We start from the raw sequence: 20829 nt of genomic DNA, 5'->3' as shown, positions 1-20829 counted from the left end.
GGGACAGGATCAGACATCCAGACCATAAAACCTCATTTACCTCCCAGAACTGATCAATGTGATGAATCCAGGACTCAGGACAATAACGAAGACATGATTTATCCATTAGGGAGACCAGAGATCTGCAAACTCAAGGCGTATTTAACATTTTTTAACATGCTCAACCATTAAAATTAGGATAACAGTTTATAAAGTTATATGCTCTGAAGTGTATTTTATTTGTTTAAAAGATGTTCAACATTTTACAGTATGTTTAAGCTGTTTCTCTATTTGTTTTTCTGGTAGTTTAAGCCATTTTAGTTATTTTACCTATTTTTGAATAATGTTATCTATTCTGTTTTGACTCTCAAACATAATAGACGTTCTTCTTTTCATCCTTTCAACAAATCCACGAGATTAGATTATTCATGTTAGATTCCCTTAATTTCTATTTTCTAATCACATTATGCTAAAGAAGTGGCCGAAACATTTTTGCATAAAAGGGTTACATCTGTCCACAGCTGCAGCGACGCCTGGAGGACACAGACTGTAAATGCAGGAAGCAGACCAGATCAGACAAGGAGCACACAAACATTTCAGCGCTTTATTTCCCATCAAAACAAAGACTGCAGTTGGTATGTTGGAAGAAAAATAATCTGAGGAGACATGTTTGTGAATCAGGCGCCAACTTGAAAAGCCACAAGCTATAAAAATCCACAAATTTGCCTTTTTCCTACTTTAATACGCAGCGTTACCGTCTCACGAGGTGCATGAACATACAGGCAGTAGAGCTGGAAATAAAAACCTTGGTTATGGTACATATAAGACTCATTCACACACAAACACTCTCTCCTGCATTCATACTGTACATGTGCGTTTTTATGACACCGGGTCGTCCCACCACGCAAACACAGTGCAGACGCCCGCTGTCCAGGCCATCAGACCTCAATGAGCATTATATTTTAACCATTATATAATTTAATTATGGAGGGACGAGTCGCTCAGGAGCAGGGCTGAGGTTTCAGACTGCTGCTGCCTTCTTCTCCTTGTATGTGGCCATCATCTTCTTGATCTCAGCAATCGCTTTACCCGGGTTCAGCCCCTGAGAGGGAGAGAGCACAGTGAGCAGCCCATTTACTGTGATAAAATATGGTTTTATTCAGATCATATCCTAATTATTTATTCAATCATTTCTCTCCAAGTACAAAATTTAGTTTAGTCCAAAATGGTTTCTTCCATTCAGAAAATGCAAACAAACACAAAGCCTCTCACACACAAGAACTGATCTCTTAATGTCAACAGAAGTTCAAGATATTATTTTTCTCCGAAGATTATCTATGAAAAATACTAAGGCTTGCGGTGTCAATGTAATCTAGTGAGAAGTTACCTTGGGGCAGGTCTTAGTGCAGTTCATGATGGTGTGGCAGCGATAGAGGGAGAAAGGATCCTGCAGCTTGGACAGACGCTCCTCTGTGAACTCGTCTCGTGAGTCAATCATCCAACGATACGCCTGAGGAATCACAAAATACATCACTTCTGTTTAATTCCTCGATCCAGTTTAGAGATTAAATTAAAAAAACTGAACCAATCTAAAATATCTCCCAGACCTGCATGAGGACAGCAGGCCCGAGATACTTGTCTCCATTCCACCAGTAGCTCGGGCAGCTGGTACTGCAGCAGGCACACAGAATGCACTCGTACAGCCCGTCCTGCAAACAAGAGGGCGGATTTACAGTCCTGCTCCAAGAACTAGACAAGCTGCTTGCAACTCTTTCAGCGAGGGAAGAAATGGAGATGTACCAGCTTCTGCCTGTCCTCCACCGTCTGCAGGTACTGCTCCTTTCCTTCCTGAGTCTCGTCCTTCTTCTTCAAGTAGGGCTCGATGGACTTGTACTGAGCGTAGAAGTTACTCATGTCCTGCAAACACAAATAATCCAATCAAACCACAAACACTTTGTGAAGAACCCAGAAGACAGAACCGGTTTTCTATCTCCTCCTTCAGCTCATAAGCAGTCATTTGACCAAAAAACTGAAAACTTTCTTCATCATCAGGTTCTGAGTTCATATATTAAACATGTTTTTTTAAAGTAACATAAGTATTTTACTGAAATACAAACATGTTATTGCAGAGTTGTCTTTGTACCCACCGGGACGAGGTCTTTGACCACATACATGTGTGGCAGAGGGTAAATCTTAGTGACTTTGCTGGTGTTGGTGTCGATCTTGTTGAGACAGGCCAGTGTGTTTCCTCCATTAATGTTCATGGCGCATGACCCGCAGATACCTGATCACAACAGGAAATTGACAACCTTTAATCAACTCCTCAGGCAAAATGAACACCAAAGCACATTTCCTAACACTCCAGAGGACAAAAATTACATGCAGTCTGCACACTGACAAGCATTAGATTGAAAAAATGGCATCAACTGAAAATGAGAAGAAAGAATAATCTCAAGAGAAAAATTCTTTTGCTTTCCAATTGTAATTAACTGGTTGTAAAAGTTTGTACATTTCATTTACTAAAATTAACATCTGTTGAGAATCCTTTAAAGCATATATTCAGCCACATATTATCCTCCACGTTACTGACCTTCTCTGCAAGAGCGGCGGAAAGTCAGCGTGGGGTCCATCTCATTTTTAATCTTGATGAGGGCATCCAGAACCATCGGACCACAGCTACAAGAAGCACAACCAGTAACATGAGTTATTCAGTCATTCTCAGTGTAAAACATTGTAGACACACTGCTGTGTTGAAGGAAGTGAGCCTTGCAGGGCGATCAGAGCTGGACCTGTACCAAGCTGTCAGAGCCACCTGGGTTTAATCCACCTGAGAGCTGTGATCACTTCATCAATAAAGCCCTCTGTTTATATCAAGCTGCTTCCTTTAATACCCTGAAGCTTCCAGGGAATTAAGAGTGATTGGAGAAATGCTTCAGTCAGCTGGGTGCAACACAAACCACCAGCTGAGAATTAACTAGACAGCTTACATCTCTCTAACTTGCTGTGCATGATAACCTACATATTCACAGAATTCAGACAGTGGTTGAACATGTATGATGTGTATGGCAGCGCTTCAATTTTATTTCCAAATGCCTTACGTGTTGAGGTCGATCTCAAAGGTCTGCATGCGGGGCTTGTCTCCTGGAGTGTCGGGGTCCCATCTGTACACCTGAAACTTCTTTACTCTGGGCTGGGCTGCTGGAGCTGCTGCTGTTTGTGCATACCGCACCGCCTGATAAGAGGGGGAACCGGAGAAAAACATTATCACACTGAGGAACGCTCGTCTTACAAGAGTCTGACTAGTCAAACTTACTGAAACCCCTTATTACTACATAACCTACAATACTCCCTTATAAATGTATATGCATCAGTTTATAACAGTACATGTCATAATCATACATGTAGGTATAACAAAGGTGTGTTCAATAGCAATCCTGCATTCACAAAGCTGTTTCCTATTTTCTTCTTTAATAATAGAAATAATCGGCAGCAGTAACTGTGAACAGCTGTGTCAGGAAGTTCAACAATAACCTGAAGAATATCCCAAAATAAGATGTCTATAGTGTACAGTGTGAGATACCCTGTAGATTTTTGCACAGGAGACCTTAGAAAAAAGAGTTTGGCGAATTAATGTAAACACTGTATTATGTCACAGTAACATAAACCTGTCAATGTGCTGAATGTTACTATAATTAGCTGATTATCTAACCAATGTTTACAAAACTTTCTAACTCGCATTCTGCTACGTTGTGTGTCTACATTTTAAATGAATGTTAAAACTGACCCGCTTAGATCTCCAGAAGGAAAGAAACACATTTTAAAAGTAGTTTAAACAGGGTTGTGTTGAGAGGAGCTAACAGCAGGCTAACCGCTAAGCTGCGATACGTAAGCAAGGAGCTCAGAGAAAGGAGGAGCTCCTCGCGATGAACCAGGCCAGAGTCGCTCGAGCAGAAACTAAAAACCGACACTTTCTCTTCGCTAGAATGTATCCGTGAGCGGCAACTCACCACCAGCCCCACTGGAGCGCGAAACGCCAGAACACCGCAGCGGCTCAAGGACGTGAGAGCCGCGGCCGACATCTTTCTTCTCTTCTGACCTCCACCGCCCGCTTTCCCGACAGCCACCGCGGCTGGGGGCGCCTGTTTTCCTCACCCTGCTCTCCCGGAGAGTGAACGCGCATGAGGAAACTGTTGTATTTTTTACCAAAAAAAGGTATGTTTTAATATTTTCTGTTTGTTTAAATTATTGGGCTCTCAACAATCCTTGATTTTTGACGGTGCTCTCTCCTGGGCTTCTTTTCTACATTAGATATATGTCTCTAAACAGGTCACGCTGTTCCCGGTCAGCTGACGTCTCAGATGCTCCATAACGATAAAACAAGCGCACCCAGTCTCTCCGTCGGTGCGGCGTGTGTGGGTTGAGTTCAGATAACACGGGGTCCGGGTCTGGCTGCGGACAGGGTGGTGTTAAGGTTGTTTAAAGTGGAGCTTTGGTGTGCTAACAAGCAGATCGGAGGACAGAGATGGTGTTTCTGAGTCTGTCGTGTTGGATCAGAAACCGAGGACCCGACAGATACTGGAAAGTACAGGAAGTCCTCAAACATGCACGGGTAAGGCCCCGAATGAAATCCGCAGAGTCCAGCTTAACCTGACCTGTAGGCTCTGAAAGTGACCCCATCTGTTACCCCAGCATGTTTTTAGTATCACCTGGTCTGTTGGGCCGCTTTGTTAATTCTAAATGGTCAGATGTGCCTGACCCGCCTGGATCAGTGTGAAGATGACGAGGATGAGGATGGTCGATCTGTTGATTTGATCAGATGATGGTTTTGTCCTCCACACGCAGCACTTCAGAGGCAGGAAGAACCGCTGCTACAGCCTGGCTGTCCGGGCTGTCAGGAGAGCTTTCGTCTATGCAACTAAAGCCCGAAAGGTCAAGAAACGTAACATCAGGACGGTAAGATTCGGATGTGGCTGACAGCAGGCTGCTGTTACTGTCTTCGATCCACCTGTCCAGTAAAACACACTCTGTTTTTTAGGAGAAATGTAAACCAGTGTAATTATTTTGATCTGGGTAAATCCTGAATAACATTGATTGTCAAAATCTGCTGCACCTGCACACATCCCAGCTTGGTAGCTTGAAATCTTATATTCATCATCATCATCATCCATCCTCTAATTTGGATAGTTACATACAGAGTGGGGGATATTCTGCTCAATTTATAGTCACTAATCAACTTTAACTGCATTTTTCTAGACTGTTGCAGGTAATTCTGTCAAGTGCTTTGGGGCAACAGGGTTAGATCTGTTATTTGCTCAGAGATTTGTGTTTCACGTTGCGTGTTTTGCCGAATAAAAATTAGTATGCAATGGTTGCAATCTGTCGATTGCACAGGTTCATACTTTCACGGTCTTATTGATCTTGCACATTTTGTTAATTTTACCTAGATGGGATGTGTGTGTAAGTTGGTATGTTGGAAACACCTCTGCCATGTTGTGTGAACATTGGAGTTGGTATCATCCAACATCTGCACAGCGTACCCATCACCCAAAAAGACGCAGAGAATAACTATGAACACACGGAGAACATGTACATCGTCCACTGTATACGGACGGAGAGGCCTCTAAGTCGTAGAATCAAACCTGGGACATTCTCACTGACAGAGGAGACTGCTAACCACTACACCAATGTGTTCCTCCAATAACTCACAACTTGAACTCTTGAGGACTTGCATAAAGAAAGTTTAGTCTCCTAATTTGTTCCTCCTTTGAGACACGGAGCATTCATTGGTCAAATTGGCTGCTGTGGCTTGTCTTAGAATAAATCATTTTATTTCATAGTTGAACTTTGTAACTCACTTTGAACACACGAGCTACCACCAATAGAAAACCATCACTGGTTTCTATCCTGGGGCCTGGGAACATTCTGGAGGGACCCAGAGATCAGAGGAGGGACGCACGACTTTGTCTGGTCTGACTTTGTCTGGTCTGACTTTGTCTGGTCTGACTTTGTCAAAAAGGGGTCTGTGGCCTTTTTTAGAGGCAGTTTATGGAGCTTTGAGAAGAAATGTTTGGGAACAGCTGTTCTTGATGACTATGTGTGTGTAGATCATAATGGGAACAGATTACTCATTTGTTTTGTGAAAGTAGAAATAAATGGTAAAAACAAAAAAAGCACATTGGCAAACTGGTAAAGCAAAGCTTAGGAGGTGACTAGCTGGAGACGATTTGGAAGTTAAGTTGATTGTAAAGACCCTTCAAAACATGGGAAACAAGTAACAGCCAGAGACACAAATAATGTCCAGTTGTCTGTCTGTCAGCTCTTCTGTGGTACAACCGGCCTCACAGAGCTGAACTAACCTGCTGTTGTCTGATCTGTGTGTCCGAAGATGTAGTTTTTGAGCTGTGATCACGAGACAGTTTTACAGCTTCTAATGTCTGGGAAGCAGTGCTTCAAACAGATATCACAGTGTTTTCAGAAATTCTCTATTCCAGGTCTTGTTTTGAGACCGTTTGGTTGTGCATGTTGATTTGTAATGATTCCATAAATGTTCTTAATCTTGTCTGTTTTTGCTCTGATGTTTTCAGCTCTGGATCACACGTATTTCAGCAGGAAGTCGAGAGCACGGCATGAAGTATCCCGCCCTCATGAACCACCTCACAAAGGTTTGTTGTGTTTGATATCTCAGCTCTGCTGCAGCCGCTTGGTCTTTACGCTGATGGGTCTACTCATCTCTCTTTGTTCCCCCTTCCCCATACAGAGCAGCGTTCAGCTCAATCGCCGGGTGCTCAGTGACTTGGCCATCACAGAACCTCGCTCCTTCCTCTCACTCGCAAAACTGGCTCGGGCTCGCCAGCAGGAAGGTTTCCGTGCTGCGCTGGGTGACGGCAAAGAGCCTGCGGGCGTCCTCTCTCGTGTTATGCTGCAGTAAAGGACTCTGGATGGATTCCACAATGTGTGTGTGTGTGTTTTTGTTTACGTGCACAGCCAATTTGTGTCCATGGACAAACCAGTATGTCATCTTTCCCACATAATCTGCATATTCCCTCCTGATTACCTGTGTCAGTGTGAGACAGGATGTGATTATAAATGGCCATAAGCTTGTCAATAATATATATGAAGCTTTTGGACTTATTCCTTGTGGAAGATGGATTATTTTTGTTTATGTAAATATATATTTTACCATCTGTTGTGGTAAGACTGTCCTCTGAATGTTTATTTCATTAAACATTTTGATACATGACCAGATTCAGTTGTTTCTATTTATTTGAATTTATTTGTTTTTTTTCATACTTTCTCATCAGTATAAAGTCACATTTTTGTTTCATGGTGTTCTACACTGACTCACACAAGGTATTTGTTGTATCATCCTCGGTTCCAGTTGATCAAACAACATGATTCGAGCTTCCCAGTAACACCAGCGTCTGTGTGTCTACTTACTTGTGTGTTAGTTGGCCTAACTGTGGCCTTTTGAATATGCTCATAAACTGTCTTTTTTGTTAATTACAATTGGTGAGGGGGACTTAACTCACTCCTGAGGACACTGATGAGTTTTTTTTTTCCAATTTTTATGGACCGTATCATTATTTGACAGTGCAGTTCAATTAAATTTCATATATTGGTTTCCAAATCACGAAGCAGGTCATCTCAGCTGATCCAGATCACAGTCCGTGCACTAGAAGAAGTTTGAGATATATTATCTGTGATGAACGTGTGTTTATCAAGGCAAGTCCATTTTGTTTGTATAGCAACATTCAGACACGAGGCAGCGCACAGTGCTTTGCAAGAAAATGAAATAAAAAAAACATGAACAGAGAGCAATTGAGAAGGGCATAAAAGGAAAACAAAGTAAAAACTTCATTAAGAAAAGGGTTATAAAATAATTGCAATCCATTGTTTAATGGAAATCCTGAGTTAACAATAGTGTTCCAAGGCCCAATTTAAAAGAAGTGTGTGTGTCAGCAGTCCTCAGCTGTTCAGGACGTTTGTTCCACAGGGAAAAATGAACTTAAAACTGTTCCATCTCTTTGCTTCTGACTCTGGAAACACTTAGTAAACCTCTTCCTGAGGATCTCCAGGGTCTTATTGTTTTTATTCTAGAAGTAAATCTGAGCTATATTCAGGTCTGTGACCATTGAAAGCTATATAGACCAGAAATAAGACTTTGAAGTTGATCCTTTGACACACGGGAAGCAGTGAACCTCGGGTGAAATGTGTTTCATCCTCTCTGTGTTCAGGAAGACTCTGTTATAAAGCTGATTGAAACATTTTACTGAGACCTGCACCCACAATAGTGAGAATAATCCATCATACTGAAAACAAACATATGAATAAGTTTGGTCAGAAATAGTAGATAGTTGATTCTGCTGTTGTCTTAATGATCCTCATCAGAACAGATCAAGGGCATTCTTTGACCTCTGACTCACAGAAGAGCCTGATGCAACCAAAAGCAGAATCTCTCAACCGTTTTCTCTCTATGTTGACCCTCGAAGGCTTCCGTCGTGATTCGGGGCGGGTCTGAATGAATGACCTCTATTGAGCAGTGCTGCGGCTCAGCCAATCAGAAGCAGAGGTACTGACAACCAGCCAATCACCGCAGCTGTAGTTCAGCCCAACAGACGGCTCCTCCCGCACATGCGCACGAGGCCGCGGCGTGACACGCGTGTGGAGGAAGTGCCCTGACAACCCCGTGGACTCACGTCTCTCCTCGCGGAACCGGGTAAACCGAGCCTTATCCGCCCCCCACCGACATGTCGTGGCTGTTCGGCCTGAACAAGGGGCCGCCGGAGCCTCCGCCCGGCCTGCCGGCGCAGCCTCCACCTCCTCCGCCTCCCGCCGGAGGCTCCAGCGGCGGGGGAGATAAACCCAAGGACAAATGGAGCAACTTCGATCCCACCGGGCTCGAGCGGGCTGCTCAGGCGGCCAAGGAGCTCGACAAGTCCCGTAAGTGTCTGAAGGGGTCGGCCGGGGTCACCGCATGAGGGGGAGGTGGAGATTATAGCGGGGCGGCTGGGGGTCGTGATGGAGCAGCATCTCACTCCACCTGCCTCCGGGTGGTCGCTGCAGTGATGCGGCTGCTTCACGAGGCCCCCACCTGCTCACGAGACCCCATCAAATCCAGATCATTTAATCCGAGGAGAGCTGCTGATGGTCCAACCGGGCAGAGCTTTACTGCACAGCGCTTCATTCATTGAGGGGGGAGGGTTCAAAGGTCACCACTGTGTAGCCTGGTGTGTAAACATCCAAAAGCCACAGGCGCAGAGGAGAACGGTTCATTTCTGGGGTGATTTAAGTTCATCATGTCAGCCGCCAGGAGGACTGAGGAAAACACTGACCCGCTTCTGCTCCTCTGACCTGTGTCCTCAGGACATGCCAAAGAGGCTCTGGAGCTGGCCCGCATGCAGGAGCAGAGCACTCAGATGGAGCACCAGAGCAAAATGAAGGTACTGCCGTGTACCATTGTAGAACCATAGACATCATGTGTTCAATATTCTGGATGCGTTAGATCATTCATGATGCTGCAGTTAACCTCTAACCCAAATGTGTTGATTCTCCCTCTCTGTGTCGCTCTGACAGGAGTATGAAGCGGCTGTCGAGCAGCTCAAAGGCGACCAGATCCGCATCCAGGCCGAAGAGAGGAGAAAAACTCTAAATGAGGAGACCAAACAGCATCAAGCGGTGATGGAAACAGCAGCATGTTGCTTTATGATCAACATAATGTATTCCAGATGAGACTAAATAGTGTTTTGTGGCGTTGTCTTCTCCCAGAGAGCTCAGTACCAAGATAAACTGGCCAGGCAGCGATATGAGGACCAACTCAGGCAACAGGTCTGTGTTTCGGTTTTCTTTTTTTCTTTATATTCAATATGAAATGCTTTCTAGTATCAAACAGGAGCTTTAATATTTTCAAATATTAACAGCAAGCGCTGAACGAGGAGAACCTTCGTAAACAGGAGGAGTCTGTTCAGAAGCAAGAGGCCATGAGAAAAGGTACAGACGTCCTTCCTGATGAGAGGATTTTTTAAAAAAAAAATTAGGATATTTTGACTAAATGTTTATGCGCTTGTGTTGTAATTTCTGTAGCAACGATAGAGCACGAAATGGAGCTGCGACATAAGAATGAGCTCCTGCGCATCGAGGCCGAATCTAAAGCTCGAGCCCGTGTGGAGAGAGAAAACGCCGATATAATCCGAGAGCAAATCCGCCTGAAAGCAGCAGAGCACAGACAAACGGTCTTGGAGTCCATAAAGTAAGTAATTCCTCTCCGTTAGTCACCCTGGTGGAGGCTGGATGTTGGCTGTTGAAATAAAAAAAAAATAAAAAAATGTGCTGAATGCAGTCCCGTTCTGATCGGTGTAGTGCCGCTGGCTTATCAAGTTTCTCCTGTAGATGTGTGTGTGTGTGTTGATAATTAAGCTGTATTTGCTCACAGGACCGCCGGCGCTGTGTTTGGAGAAGGATTCAGGGCCTTTGTGTCCGACTGGGACAAAGTTACTGCCACGGTAAGAGCCTTGTAGTGTATCGACCAGCCGTACACAGTGGAAGCCAATTTGGTTTCACACAACACAGCGACTGAAATAGTCGTGTAGAGAAGCTGCTGCTGCTGCCACCTATTCATACTGATATCTTGAACATTAACATTACCGGATTAAATCATAAAATGAGTTTGATAAAAGACCCAAAAATAGAAATTCAATAAATTTTGACAACACTGCTGCAGAAACAAACTCCTGAAGGGAAAAGGTGTGTTCCAGATGTGGTCTGATCGTTGTCTTTGTGTCATTAGGTGGCAGGGCTGACCCTTCTGGCTGTCGGAGTGTATACGGCCCGGAACGCCACAGCAGTGGCGGGACGTTACATCGAGGCCAGGCTGGGGAAGCCGTCGCTGGTGCGGGAGACGTCCCGCTTCACTGTGGCCGAGGCGCTCAAGCACCCAGTCAAGGTCGCTGTCTAAAGTTGGTCTCTTAGCATTTCTTATGTCTCAAACTTTGTTCTGAGTTTTCTTCTTCTTTGAATCCCTGAAACCATTCAGACGGCCAAGCGACTGAAGAGTAAACCTCAGGACGCCCTTGAGGGAGTGGTGCTCAGTGTAAGTGGACACTGTTGCGAAAAGTTAGAACAAATATGCATTTTTCAAATTCCGCACAGCTCAAATAAGGTTTTTTTTCTTTCTTTCTCAGCCCCCGTTAGAGGAGCGTGTGCGTGACATTGCCATAGCAACAAGGAACACGAGGCAGAACCACGGCCTCTACAGGAACATCCTCATGTACGGCCCTCCAGGAACGGGAAAAACACTGTTCGCCAAGGTAAACATGAGGACTGAACGGTGTCAGTGTGAAGACGTACGGATGCTGCCGCCTTATGCAACTGTCAGCAATAATTGTTTGTGTCGACCAGAAACTGGCGGTGCATTCTGGGATGGACTACGCCATTATGACTGGTGGCGACGTGGCGCCCATGGGCCGCGATGGAGTCACTGCCATGCACAAAGTGTTTGACTGGGCCAACACGAGTCGGCGCGGGTACAGCAATCAATACTTAACACACACACCTGCTCTATCTTCAGAAAGTCAGGCGAGATGACGTGCTGGCCCGGCTGCGGCGCAGCGTCTGATGTTTCTTGTTTTCCCTTCTAGCCTGCTGCTGTTCGTCGATGAAGCTGACGCATTCCTCCGTAAGAGATCCACCGTAAGTCTCCTCGTGTTTCATCTTTCAGAAACCATCAGCGGTCCTTCATCTCAGGCAGAAATACGCCTGTAAATGTTGTAGTGCAGTTTAGGTTCACCCTGAAATTTTACCCTGAAGCTGAATATCTTGAACTTTTTGCTTGCAGGAGAAAATCAGTGAAGACCTCAGAGCCACGTTGAATGCCTTCTTGTATCGTACTGGAGAGCAGAGCAACAAGTAAAGCGTTTTTCCTAAACAATCACTTCTTATTCTGACGCTCACTCACCTTAACTGACCTTAAGTGTTGTCTTTCTTTTGTCGTGATTCTGCAGGTTTATGCTGGTGTTGGCCAGTAATCAGCCGGAGCAGTTCGACTGGGCCATAAATGACCGTATTGACGAAATAGTGAATTTTGCCTTGCCGGGTCCTGAGGAGCGGGAGCGGCTGGTGCGCTTGTACTTTGACCGATATGTGTTGGAGCCGGCCACAGGAGGGAGGCAGTGAGTATGATCGCCGCGCTGCAGCACAGAGTCAGAGCGCACATCCAAACCCCACTGCACCCTGGGAACACATGGCAGCACAAGTGTCCAGTCTTCTTTCTTGGAATTCTGAGCGAACAAATGGATAGAAACACAGTGTATGCAGCGCTAACCCTAACTGTGATCATTAATTATATGAACTTCAGAAGTAATAAGTCACACTTTTTGAACTGAGTTTTGTTCCCCTCTCATGAGCCTGATTGTTTTGTGTGGATTGCTGCAGGAGGATGAAGCTCGCTCAGTTCGACTATGGCAAAAAGTGCTCAGAAATAGCCAAGCGGACAGACGGCATGTCGGGACGAGAGATCTCCAAGTTGGGTGTGGCCTGGCAGGTATGTGCAGTTTTTTCTTTTTTAACAGAACATGGCTGAGAACATGAACGTATGCTTAACCGTGTAATCTCTCCTTGAAGGCGGCAGCATATTCCTCTGAAGACGGCGTCCTGACGGAGGCCATGATCGACGCTCGGGTTGACGACGCCATCAAGCAGCACCTTCAGAAGATGGACTGGCTGCACGGAGAGGAGGACGAGGCCAAGAGCCTCACGCCTCCGCCGCCTGGTGGAAGTGGCAGCGCTGGAAAAATGGGCTTTAATCTGCCCCTCAGCGAAGCACCACAGGCTCAGGAGGTGATCGCTCCAGCTCTCCAGGTCGCTACGAAACCAGAAGGGGAGGATGTGCCGCCTCCGTCAGACAGCGGTAAATTAGTGGAGGACAAAAGTGCCATCCTTCCTGAAAAAGACTGCGGCAAAGAAGAGGCTGTGGCAGCAGCAGAGAGCTCAGACGGGAAGACGGCAAATGAAGACAAGCCTGGATCTTCTCCTCCAAAAGAGGGAACTCCAGTTTGAAGGGTTGATTTATCCAGTGGGGGCATCGATTAGAGTCCTGCCCCTTCAGCTAGTCTTGTCAGATTAAGTCTAAATGCCTGCTGGACTGTCTCAGTCCCAGAAGATGAGGATAACAAATTACCTTTTCAAACCACAAATGATGCCTGAAACAATTGAATAACTGTACAATGTAAAGGTGTAATTTACTAGGAAACAAAACACTGAATCTGTAATCACACTATATATATATATAAATGTTGTTCGACGTGGAGTGTCTTTGAAAGGATTAAATGGAGTCGTGTTTTCATAAAAAAAAGAAAAGTAAATTTTAATCATTCTGTGGTACAGTTGGAGAGGGACCAAACGTATTGGTGCAGACAGCGATGGAAAATCACTGGAATTGCATGTATTGCACTAACCTTGGAACACACTAATAATACACTGATGGAGAGATCGGATACTTATTATAAATTAATATAAAGAGTAGACGGGGGAACGCTGTGGTCCACGGTTCCAACTCGCAGTTAGTCCAACTGGAGGAAGCTTCTGATGGTCAGGTCTTGTGCTTGGTTTGGGGAAAGATGCATGATGGGGCTTCCTGTCAGGTTATTTGATGCTTTCATGCTCATTGATGTACAGTCACACACACTTCACTCATCCAGCAATTAGTCCTGATTAAAGGGAGATTATAATGGTGACCTCTTCAACTCTGCTTCATTAAATTACAAAGCAAATTTTAAGAAACGTCAGAAGCACATGAGAACTATGGCGAGTCATAAAAGGAACAGGAATTTAACTTAATGATCATGTAAAAGTTTTACATTTTTCACTCTGAATATATTTAGACCTGGTAACTGTTGAATTAACCTTTGTCCTCTCTTCAGCTGTGATTATTGGGAAGGAGACAAACTGCATGTGGTCTTTCTCGGGCTTCGGTACCTTCACAAGTCCACTGGGGAGCATGTGAACGGTATAATGTTGACCTTTCCAGACACCTGAAGCCTGCTCTTCACCTCTGCCTCTGCATCAGGCACATTCCGACTACACTAAACACACAGAATGACTTCCCCTGTCGTAACATTGACTTTTTCATTGAATACAAGTATCAGAAAACAGCACACACAGCCACTGTTGGGTTCAATCATTTTCATAATTCAAGTGTCAAAAACTGCTCATTGTGTGGATTTCAGCAGGAGCGTGGTCCTTCTCAGTGTGTATTGAAGGTGCGGCCCCATATGAATGCTGTTCTGATGAATATTTGCAATATTAACCAACTTCTGTAGGGAAAAGATGAAATTAGACTTTCTAGTTGTAGGATGGCCTTAATTAAAAATTAAGCTTAGATCTCAGTTTTTGGTATAATATGGATCATAACAATTTTTTTTATATATATATATATAAAATATTGAGAATTGTATTAGTTAAAAAGAAAAGAACACTAAAAAAAAGATATTTCTATAGCCTTCCCTTAATAAATGTACACTAAAAGATAAAAGGATTCTGATTTTTCTTCTTATTCCCCCTTGAGTCGGTTTTCTCTCCATTTCTTTAAAGCTAAAGGTCAAACTCCTTTCATCCAAAACAAACAAAAAAAAAAAAACAGACGATCCTGATGCTGTTAGGATATCAGTCTGCTGGGTCAGGACAGGATGAGCAGAGAAGTTTCCACAGGAGTCTTAAGATGAACCCGTCTCCAACAAATGGAACAGCATGATGGGCCTGATGGCTCCAGAGAGGTGAGAGAACCAAGGAGGACGATTCATCATCATCATCATCCAGAATCACACATGGAAAACTTATCGAGACAAGCTGGTGAGTTTTAAGGTTCATGGATGAATACTGTGATCTTTCTTGGCTTAGAACTGACACAGAGGATTAAAAAACACCAAGGTTTTCAACGTGGTGATTAGAAGGGTACATTTACACAGATTTAACACATCATGCCTTCATATCAGGCCGAACTGCTCGAAACTCAATGAAACATTAAAAATGCAGAAGTTTATTTTATAAGCATTTTAACTTAAGCCACATAATAAATACCACGTAATGTACTTTCTCTATACCCTGATACCTTTAATACTAGCCAATGGGATTATTTAGGAAAAAAAAAAGATTAATCCTGCTGCCATGGTATCTATTTATATTCCATACAGGCGAACTCAGCTGAAGGCATGCTACTGAGACTGGAGAAAATAATCATCAAAGTATTTTTTTGGTATTTTGTATTAGTCACTGCGTAGGCAGTGTTTTTTTACAGCCTTCAGTCTTCTATTTCAAAAAGCCTCAGTTGTTGAAAACAAGCTTTCATCACTAACGACAGAGAGAGCTGCCACTACTTTAAACAACTTGAAAGTGCCGTTGTTGAAAAATACTCAAGTAAAAGAACAAAGTTCTCTCAGCAGTAGTTACTGAAAGTTCAGGGTATCAAAAAGTAGGAAAAAAGAATGCATTTATGCAAAAAAGACATCTACTGTTTAAAATAACATTTCATTACTACAAGAGTCTGAACAGCACAAATAGGACAAAGAGCCATGAGATGTTTTAGTCTTTAGTAGATTCAAATATACATACAGAAAAATCAGGCACTCGGAGCTGAGCTCGCGGTTTGTAAATAATTAATTACAATGCTTCAATTCTTTCATTTACAAAAGAAATAAAATAAACTAAGCCCTGAAGAACAGCAAATCATAGTTTAAATATAAATGAACACAATAATGAAAACACAGAGGAGGAGAGCCTCTGAGGGATCTACATTTGGTTATTTGTCATCAGGCCACTCTCTTTAACTTAATCCCAACTCGTCTACAACACAAACAGTCGCACAACAAAAACGCATTCAGCTCAAATAAATCTACTCTCCTCCCGTGTGTAAAAACATTGACACTGTCCTTAAGTCGAGAATCATCCGACATGTGATTCTGAAATGAACAACAATATATCAACTGAAGAGATAATTCACTATAAATATGTGAAGAACAGATTAAGGGCTTGACGGGTCGCTGCGGGGGTCATGGCTCTCCCTGAGGAGACGTGGGTGGCTGATTTCACTGGGCTGGGGTTGGAGGACGACCTTGGCCTGACCTTGACCTGAAGGTGCAAAAGGCAGCGCGAGAGCAGCAGGCCCGTCTTCCGCACGGAGGAGAAACCCTTCAGCGTATCCAACGCCAGCCACCTGGTAGATGTTGATCTAAAGCCGTTTGTGTGTGTAGCAGTGCATTCACACAGCGTGTGTGTGTGTGTGTGTGTGTGTGTGTGTGTGTGTGTGTGTGTGTGTGTGTGTGCGCACTGTGTTGAAGATGACTGCATGAAGTGTGCAACTCCATTTGCTTTTTTGTGATTGCTTGAGACCCCGGTCTGTGATTATTGCGGATTTCTCTGCCGTCAGTAGAAGCAGACGGTGTGGAGGAAACATCTCTTGCTCTTCTCCTCGAACTCTTGTAGCAGCTCGTCCATCTCGTTTTCCATGTCGTCGCTATGCTGAATCTGGAGGGGAAACACACGAAAACACATCTTTATCATGTTCATTTAGTAGTAAACTACACAACTCCCTAAATCCGCCCTTTGAAAGTGATTGATGGGAGACACTCACACACTGACAGAGCTCGCAGATGAGGAAGGCGCCCAGCGTGGCTTCCTCGTGGTTGTCCTGAATGTCCACATTGATTACGTGGACAGGCTGCAGAGTCTCCTGCTCTCTGGAACTTAAATCTGGGAAGACAAGCAGGATGACACACACACACACACACACTCGTGTTAAAGGAAGCATTCAAGCAGAGTGATTTCAAAGCCAAACAGGATGCTTTCAGAGAGCCTTCACCTTCCAGCACTTGGTCGTAGACCCTCTCTTCGCAGGTGATGACCAGGTCGAACTTCTCCTTGCAGTCCTGGAAGCGCTCGGGCTTCGTTTTGATGCGCTTGTTGCGGTCCAGCATGTGCAGGATGCCGTTCTGTGTGTATCTGAGTGACGGGAGGTCAAGGAGCACAGCAGGAGCCGAGGCAGCACAACACACTGAACACACCAGCAGAGAGCAGGGCTGCGTGTGAAAGAACCACAGCGCCCTCTAGAGGCCGAACATGCGTATTGTTGAGTCGTCAGACCCGTTGGTAGAATGACTGTAGCCTCAGACAGCACTTCGTCATCCAGCAAAGGTTTAATACTAAACCAGGCATTCTGACAATGGCTTTGTCTTTGTTTTAACTTTATTCAACATTTCTTTGTTAAAAACGCTGCCCCACTGACAAAATTCCATGACCAGCGTACAGCAGCAGGCCTCATGAGCGTTACAGGTGCAACACAAACCACGTGAAGCCGATGTTTCATAGAAAACAGCAGGTTTACCTTTTTCCAGATAATGGGGGCTTTAAATGCCAGCTTTGATATGCAGCATATGAGAAGGGGAGCGAACCATGGGCTGGTAAAGCTACAGCATTAATATTGTTTTTATAGCAACAGGTTAACAGCAAGTGAGACTTACTGAAATACTTGTCTTACCTTCAGGCATAGAACTTTATCAAATAACTTCATAACTAATTCATCCATAATCTCATTTAACATGAAGTCATGCAATTTCTTTGTGCAATGTTGATATACATGAATACAGAGTAAAATACACTATTTACGCATGAATAATTAAATTACAACCAACATATTTTAATGACTTAATTTCGCTATTTTTTTTTAAGCTTATGTGTCAGATTTTGGTTTTACGAATCAAAAACAGGATAAGACCTATAACTAAATTATAAACTTACCTTACTTTGAGTGCAAAATCTTTAAGAAGTTAGTATTTGTGACACTTAGGCTCCGTTCTAAATTAATTGGGAGTTCTGAAAACCCTTTTCTATAACTAGTGTGACAACATTCACAGATAAGACGCCTAATTTTCTCAATAATAAAACAAATGTCCCCGTCACTTTCTAAGTCCTAAACTGTCAAATTAAGACTGCTATAAAAACAAGGTAATATTTAAAGTTGATGCCCCCCCACTATAGATTTTTTTTTCAAATTCAATCTGGTGGTCTCAGGTGAAAATAAAGGGGATGACCTTCTCCAGGTTCCAGTTACTGTAGCTCACCTGTTGCATTATCCAGTATTTTCATCACCACCCAAGTTAAAGCCTTAATAATGAAGCATGTATCTGTCACTATTTTGTAGGTCTCTGCTAGTCGTTTACACATTACTGTCCCATGTTTTGTGTTGTTCCAGCCTCATACACTTACAGGAGCGCACACCGACATCTGATCAACACAAACGCACACGTGGCCCGTGATGCTTAACTGCCGAGGAAATGTGTGTGTAAAAAAAGAAAAGAGTGTGAGCAGGGGATACAGTTCCTTGTCCTTGCGGACCAAATCGTTGTACATCTGTTCATATGTTGTTTTGAAGTCATACACATTTGGTTTATCCGGGGCAGGGCCGGGTAGCTTCACATGAGAGCCCGTGCCAAATGAGCGCACATCAAATCCACGTTTGCTGCAAAGAGGGAAGAACAAAAGAAGTGATTATGCAAAGATTTCCACAAGAACATTCAATACATACCAGAACAGTGCAGTCTAATCAGAGAAAACCTCTCTGTTAACAGGGCTACAAATTATGCCTAAAATTCATGTGCTGAATTTTAAGATTATGCTGAAATGTCAGATTCAGTCAGTCCTGGATTTCTGTCTAAGATTGTCCAAATCGTTACCAAAAAAAATCAGGAAAGATTAATATTATGTTATGTATTCCAGCGGAGTTCAGCTGCTGTCAGGCCTGTTTGTTGTCCAGCTGTGTCAGAGTCTGTAATGTTAAATAAGGTGACAGATGGGAGCTAAGCTACACTTCCTCCTTTCTCCAACAGGGGGCGCTCCTGTCGACATGTGTGGGTATATATAAAAAAAAAAAAAAAACTACCCGAAAACTTGGGCCTTGATTTGAAATTCCTAAATCTGAAACCCAAATCTGTGTGGAGAAGTGCTGTAAACTATCGTCAACCAGAAACATGGAGAGACAGTTTGTTTTAAAAAAAAGAAAAAAACAATCGATGCAGAGTCCAGGAAATGTGGTTCCATTGTTAAAGAGCGCGAGGCCCGGCGGACTGACGCTCTCGCTGTCAGTGCCGACACGACCCGGCACTGCTGGGGAAAACAGCCCGACAGCCCACGGACTTGGTTCACTCTGTGAGTTCTGGCTCTTCATTTCTTCGTCTTTACCTGAGGAAATTGTGCGCTTCCATACTGCGGTTCTGGTTGCTCGAGCACACAACCGCCACGCGCAGCGGGTGGCTCGGCATCGCGACTCTCCGGCTGAAACTAAACGGCACGAGCGAGCAGGACCTAATGCGAACTGGCTGCTGGGCTCCGTATGAGAGCAATGAAGGAGAAAGACACTGATTCGCGTTCAGCTTCGACGCGTTTCGACGACAAACACTGTGTGGTGGCCCCGATTTGAAGCAGGAAGCTAAAATGGCGGAGACCAGTCCGCTACGGCTTTATGAGGTGATGTCACGTGGGGGCGGGGCTTCTCTGACGTCATGCACAAAAAATGCAGCGACGTAAACTTGACGTAAATAAACATTTTCGCTTGTCATGAAGAGGAAATCCAAACTCTTCTGGTGTTTTTTTAAGCAGCAATACTCGTGTGATTACAATAATACAAACCTGTCAAACAAGTAAAACCTTGAGTGATAAAAAGGGAATTCCCTGAAATCTAACTTCATAATCTTCCCAAGATATGAACTAGACTAGGCTAAAATAGAGTAGAAAAATACAATAAAGATATATATAAACAGAGAAAGGCTTGACAGTGCAAATGTCATTATGAAACGATAGTCACAACTGAATCTGCCCATTCTTTTCCACCTTGAATTCATTGTCGTTTTACGTAAAATCTTCTCTGCCCACACCTTTTGAGACTTTTTTTAAACAAATAATAGCTTGCCGTATCTGATTTTTCTCTTTCAGATATTATTGCTTGATGCTTATTCATACTCACAAGCAAGGAAGAACAAGGGTAATGATATGGTTAATTTTCCTTGTAGCTCTTTTCGGAAGTGACATCAATTCCTGATTGCAGCTGCTGTATGTGCCAAGCAGTCTGTGAGTCATCATGTTGTGAATGAACCCTAATGTGATTACATGGGCTCTATGCACCTTTAGTCAATAGAGTATTCCAAAATGAATAGTTATCATTATGTAATATTTAGACAATGTTGTTTCACAAATCATGGAACTCTTTGAAGATGAATAGGTGTGGATTTCATAAACAAAAAATGCTTCTGTCTTTATGTTTTGACACAATATTTATTCAAATAAATGTTGTGGCATATGCAAAGCTTGTGTTTACCTGAATCGGCTGTGCTCCAAGCAGGGCCGGGTCTATGCAGGGGCAAGAGGGGGCCTGGCCCCCTCAAATAAATGTTGTGCCCCCTCAAACTAAATCCCCCAAAGTATATTATATTTAATATATTTTTATTATCTTATGCCTCTCTCCTCCGCTCCACTTCTGAATGTCTTAATGTCTTGCTTGCCCCCTCAAATATAAAATATATCAAGCTGTTTCTCGTGTCATGTTTCTCGCCTCCGTTAAGTAATTTACATTTTTAAAGCAAATAATAATTAACATGTTGTTAAATTATGAATATGAACAGTGCATAGCACAAAAAACAGGGAAGCTTACATGTGGTGCGTTGGTGTTTGCATGCCTTTGCGTTGACTATGAAATGACCCTTACGCTGCACTGTATTGATGAAGAACGGGAGAGGGTTAGATGTAAGTTATTTATTTCTGAATTTATGGAACTTGCCTGTTTTTTTAAACTGCAATGCAAAGTTTTTTTTAAAG

At 43.5% G+C, this 20829-nt stretch overlaps 4 protein-coding genes across 5 annotated transcripts; 2 read left to right on the top strand and 2 right to left on the bottom strand.

Moving 5' to 3' along the window:
• Window positions 1–569: 569 nt before the first annotated feature.
• Window positions 570–4093, bottom strand: sdhb (succinate dehydrogenase complex, subunit B, iron sulfur (Ip)). Its single transcript, XM_030092396.1, has 8 exons — window positions 3987–4093; window positions 3078–3211; window positions 2570–2655; window positions 2127–2263; window positions 1780–1896; window positions 1587–1688; window positions 1367–1489; window positions 570–1081 (listed from the first exon to the last, which is right to left on the bottom strand). Exons 1-8 carry the CDS (start codon window positions 4056–4058, stop codon window positions 1001–1003), a joined length of 852 nt encoding a protein of 283 aa, XP_029948256.1. The 5' UTR covers window positions 4059–4093; the 3' UTR covers window positions 570–1000.
• Window positions 4094–4352: 259 nt separating this feature from the next.
• mrpl20 (mitochondrial ribosomal protein L20) lies at window positions 4353–7219 on the top strand. The gene is made up of 4 exons (XM_030092410.1): window positions 4353–4588; window positions 4822–4932; window positions 6564–6641; window positions 6737–7219. The coding sequence occupies exons 1-4, from the start codon at window positions 4502–4504 to the stop codon at window positions 6905–6907; spliced, it is 447 nt and encodes a 148-aa protein (XP_029948270.1). The 5' UTR covers window positions 4353–4501; the 3' UTR covers window positions 6908–7219.
• On the bottom strand, window positions 5686–19470 carry ssu72 (SSU72 homolog, RNA polymerase II CTD phosphatase). 2 transcript variants are annotated; one of them, XR_003931544.1, is made up of 6 exons: window positions 19201–19470; window positions 18338–18481; window positions 16826–16965; window positions 16598–16716; window positions 15818–16491; window positions 5686–5695 (listed from the first exon to the last, which is right to left on the bottom strand). XR_003931544.1 is itself a non-coding variant. In XM_030092402.1 (5 exons), exons 1-5 carry the CDS (start codon window positions 19278–19280, stop codon window positions 16390–16392), a joined length of 585 nt encoding a protein of 194 aa, XP_029948262.1. In that variant the 5' UTR covers window positions 19281–19470; the 3' UTR covers window positions 15544–16389. The 2 variants fall into 2 exon arrangements, 1 of the variants encoding a protein (XP_029948262.1); XM_030092402.1 differs by lacking the exon at window positions 5686–5695 and having other exon boundaries at window positions 15544–16491.
• Window positions 8631–14472, top strand: atad3 (ATPase family AAA domain containing 3). Its single transcript, XM_030092371.1, has 16 exons — window positions 8631–8919; window positions 9343–9419; window positions 9553–9654; window positions 9745–9804; window positions 9897–9966; window positions 10060–10225; window positions 10409–10478; window positions 10763–10918; window positions 11009–11065; window positions 11157–11282; window positions 11374–11498; window positions 11613–11664; window positions 11810–11880; window positions 11976–12143; window positions 12406–12514; window positions 12595–14472. The coding sequence occupies exons 1-16, from the start codon at window positions 8727–8729 to the stop codon at window positions 13027–13029; spliced, it is 2037 nt and encodes a 678-aa protein (XP_029948231.1). The 5' UTR covers window positions 8631–8726; the 3' UTR covers window positions 13030–14472.
• Window positions 19471–20829: the final 1359 nt, after the last annotated feature.

The sequence above is a fragment of the Salarias fasciatus genome, chromosome 5 (genome assembly GCF_902148845.1).
Source record: "Salarias fasciatus chromosome 5, fSalaFa1.1, whole genome shotgun sequence".
Lineage (NCBI taxonomy): Eukaryota > Metazoa > Chordata > Actinopteri > Blenniiformes > Blenniidae > Salarias > Salarias fasciatus.
The sequence above is the reverse complement of the archived record's forward strand: the minus strand, read 5'-3'. Positions and strand labels throughout refer to the sequence as shown.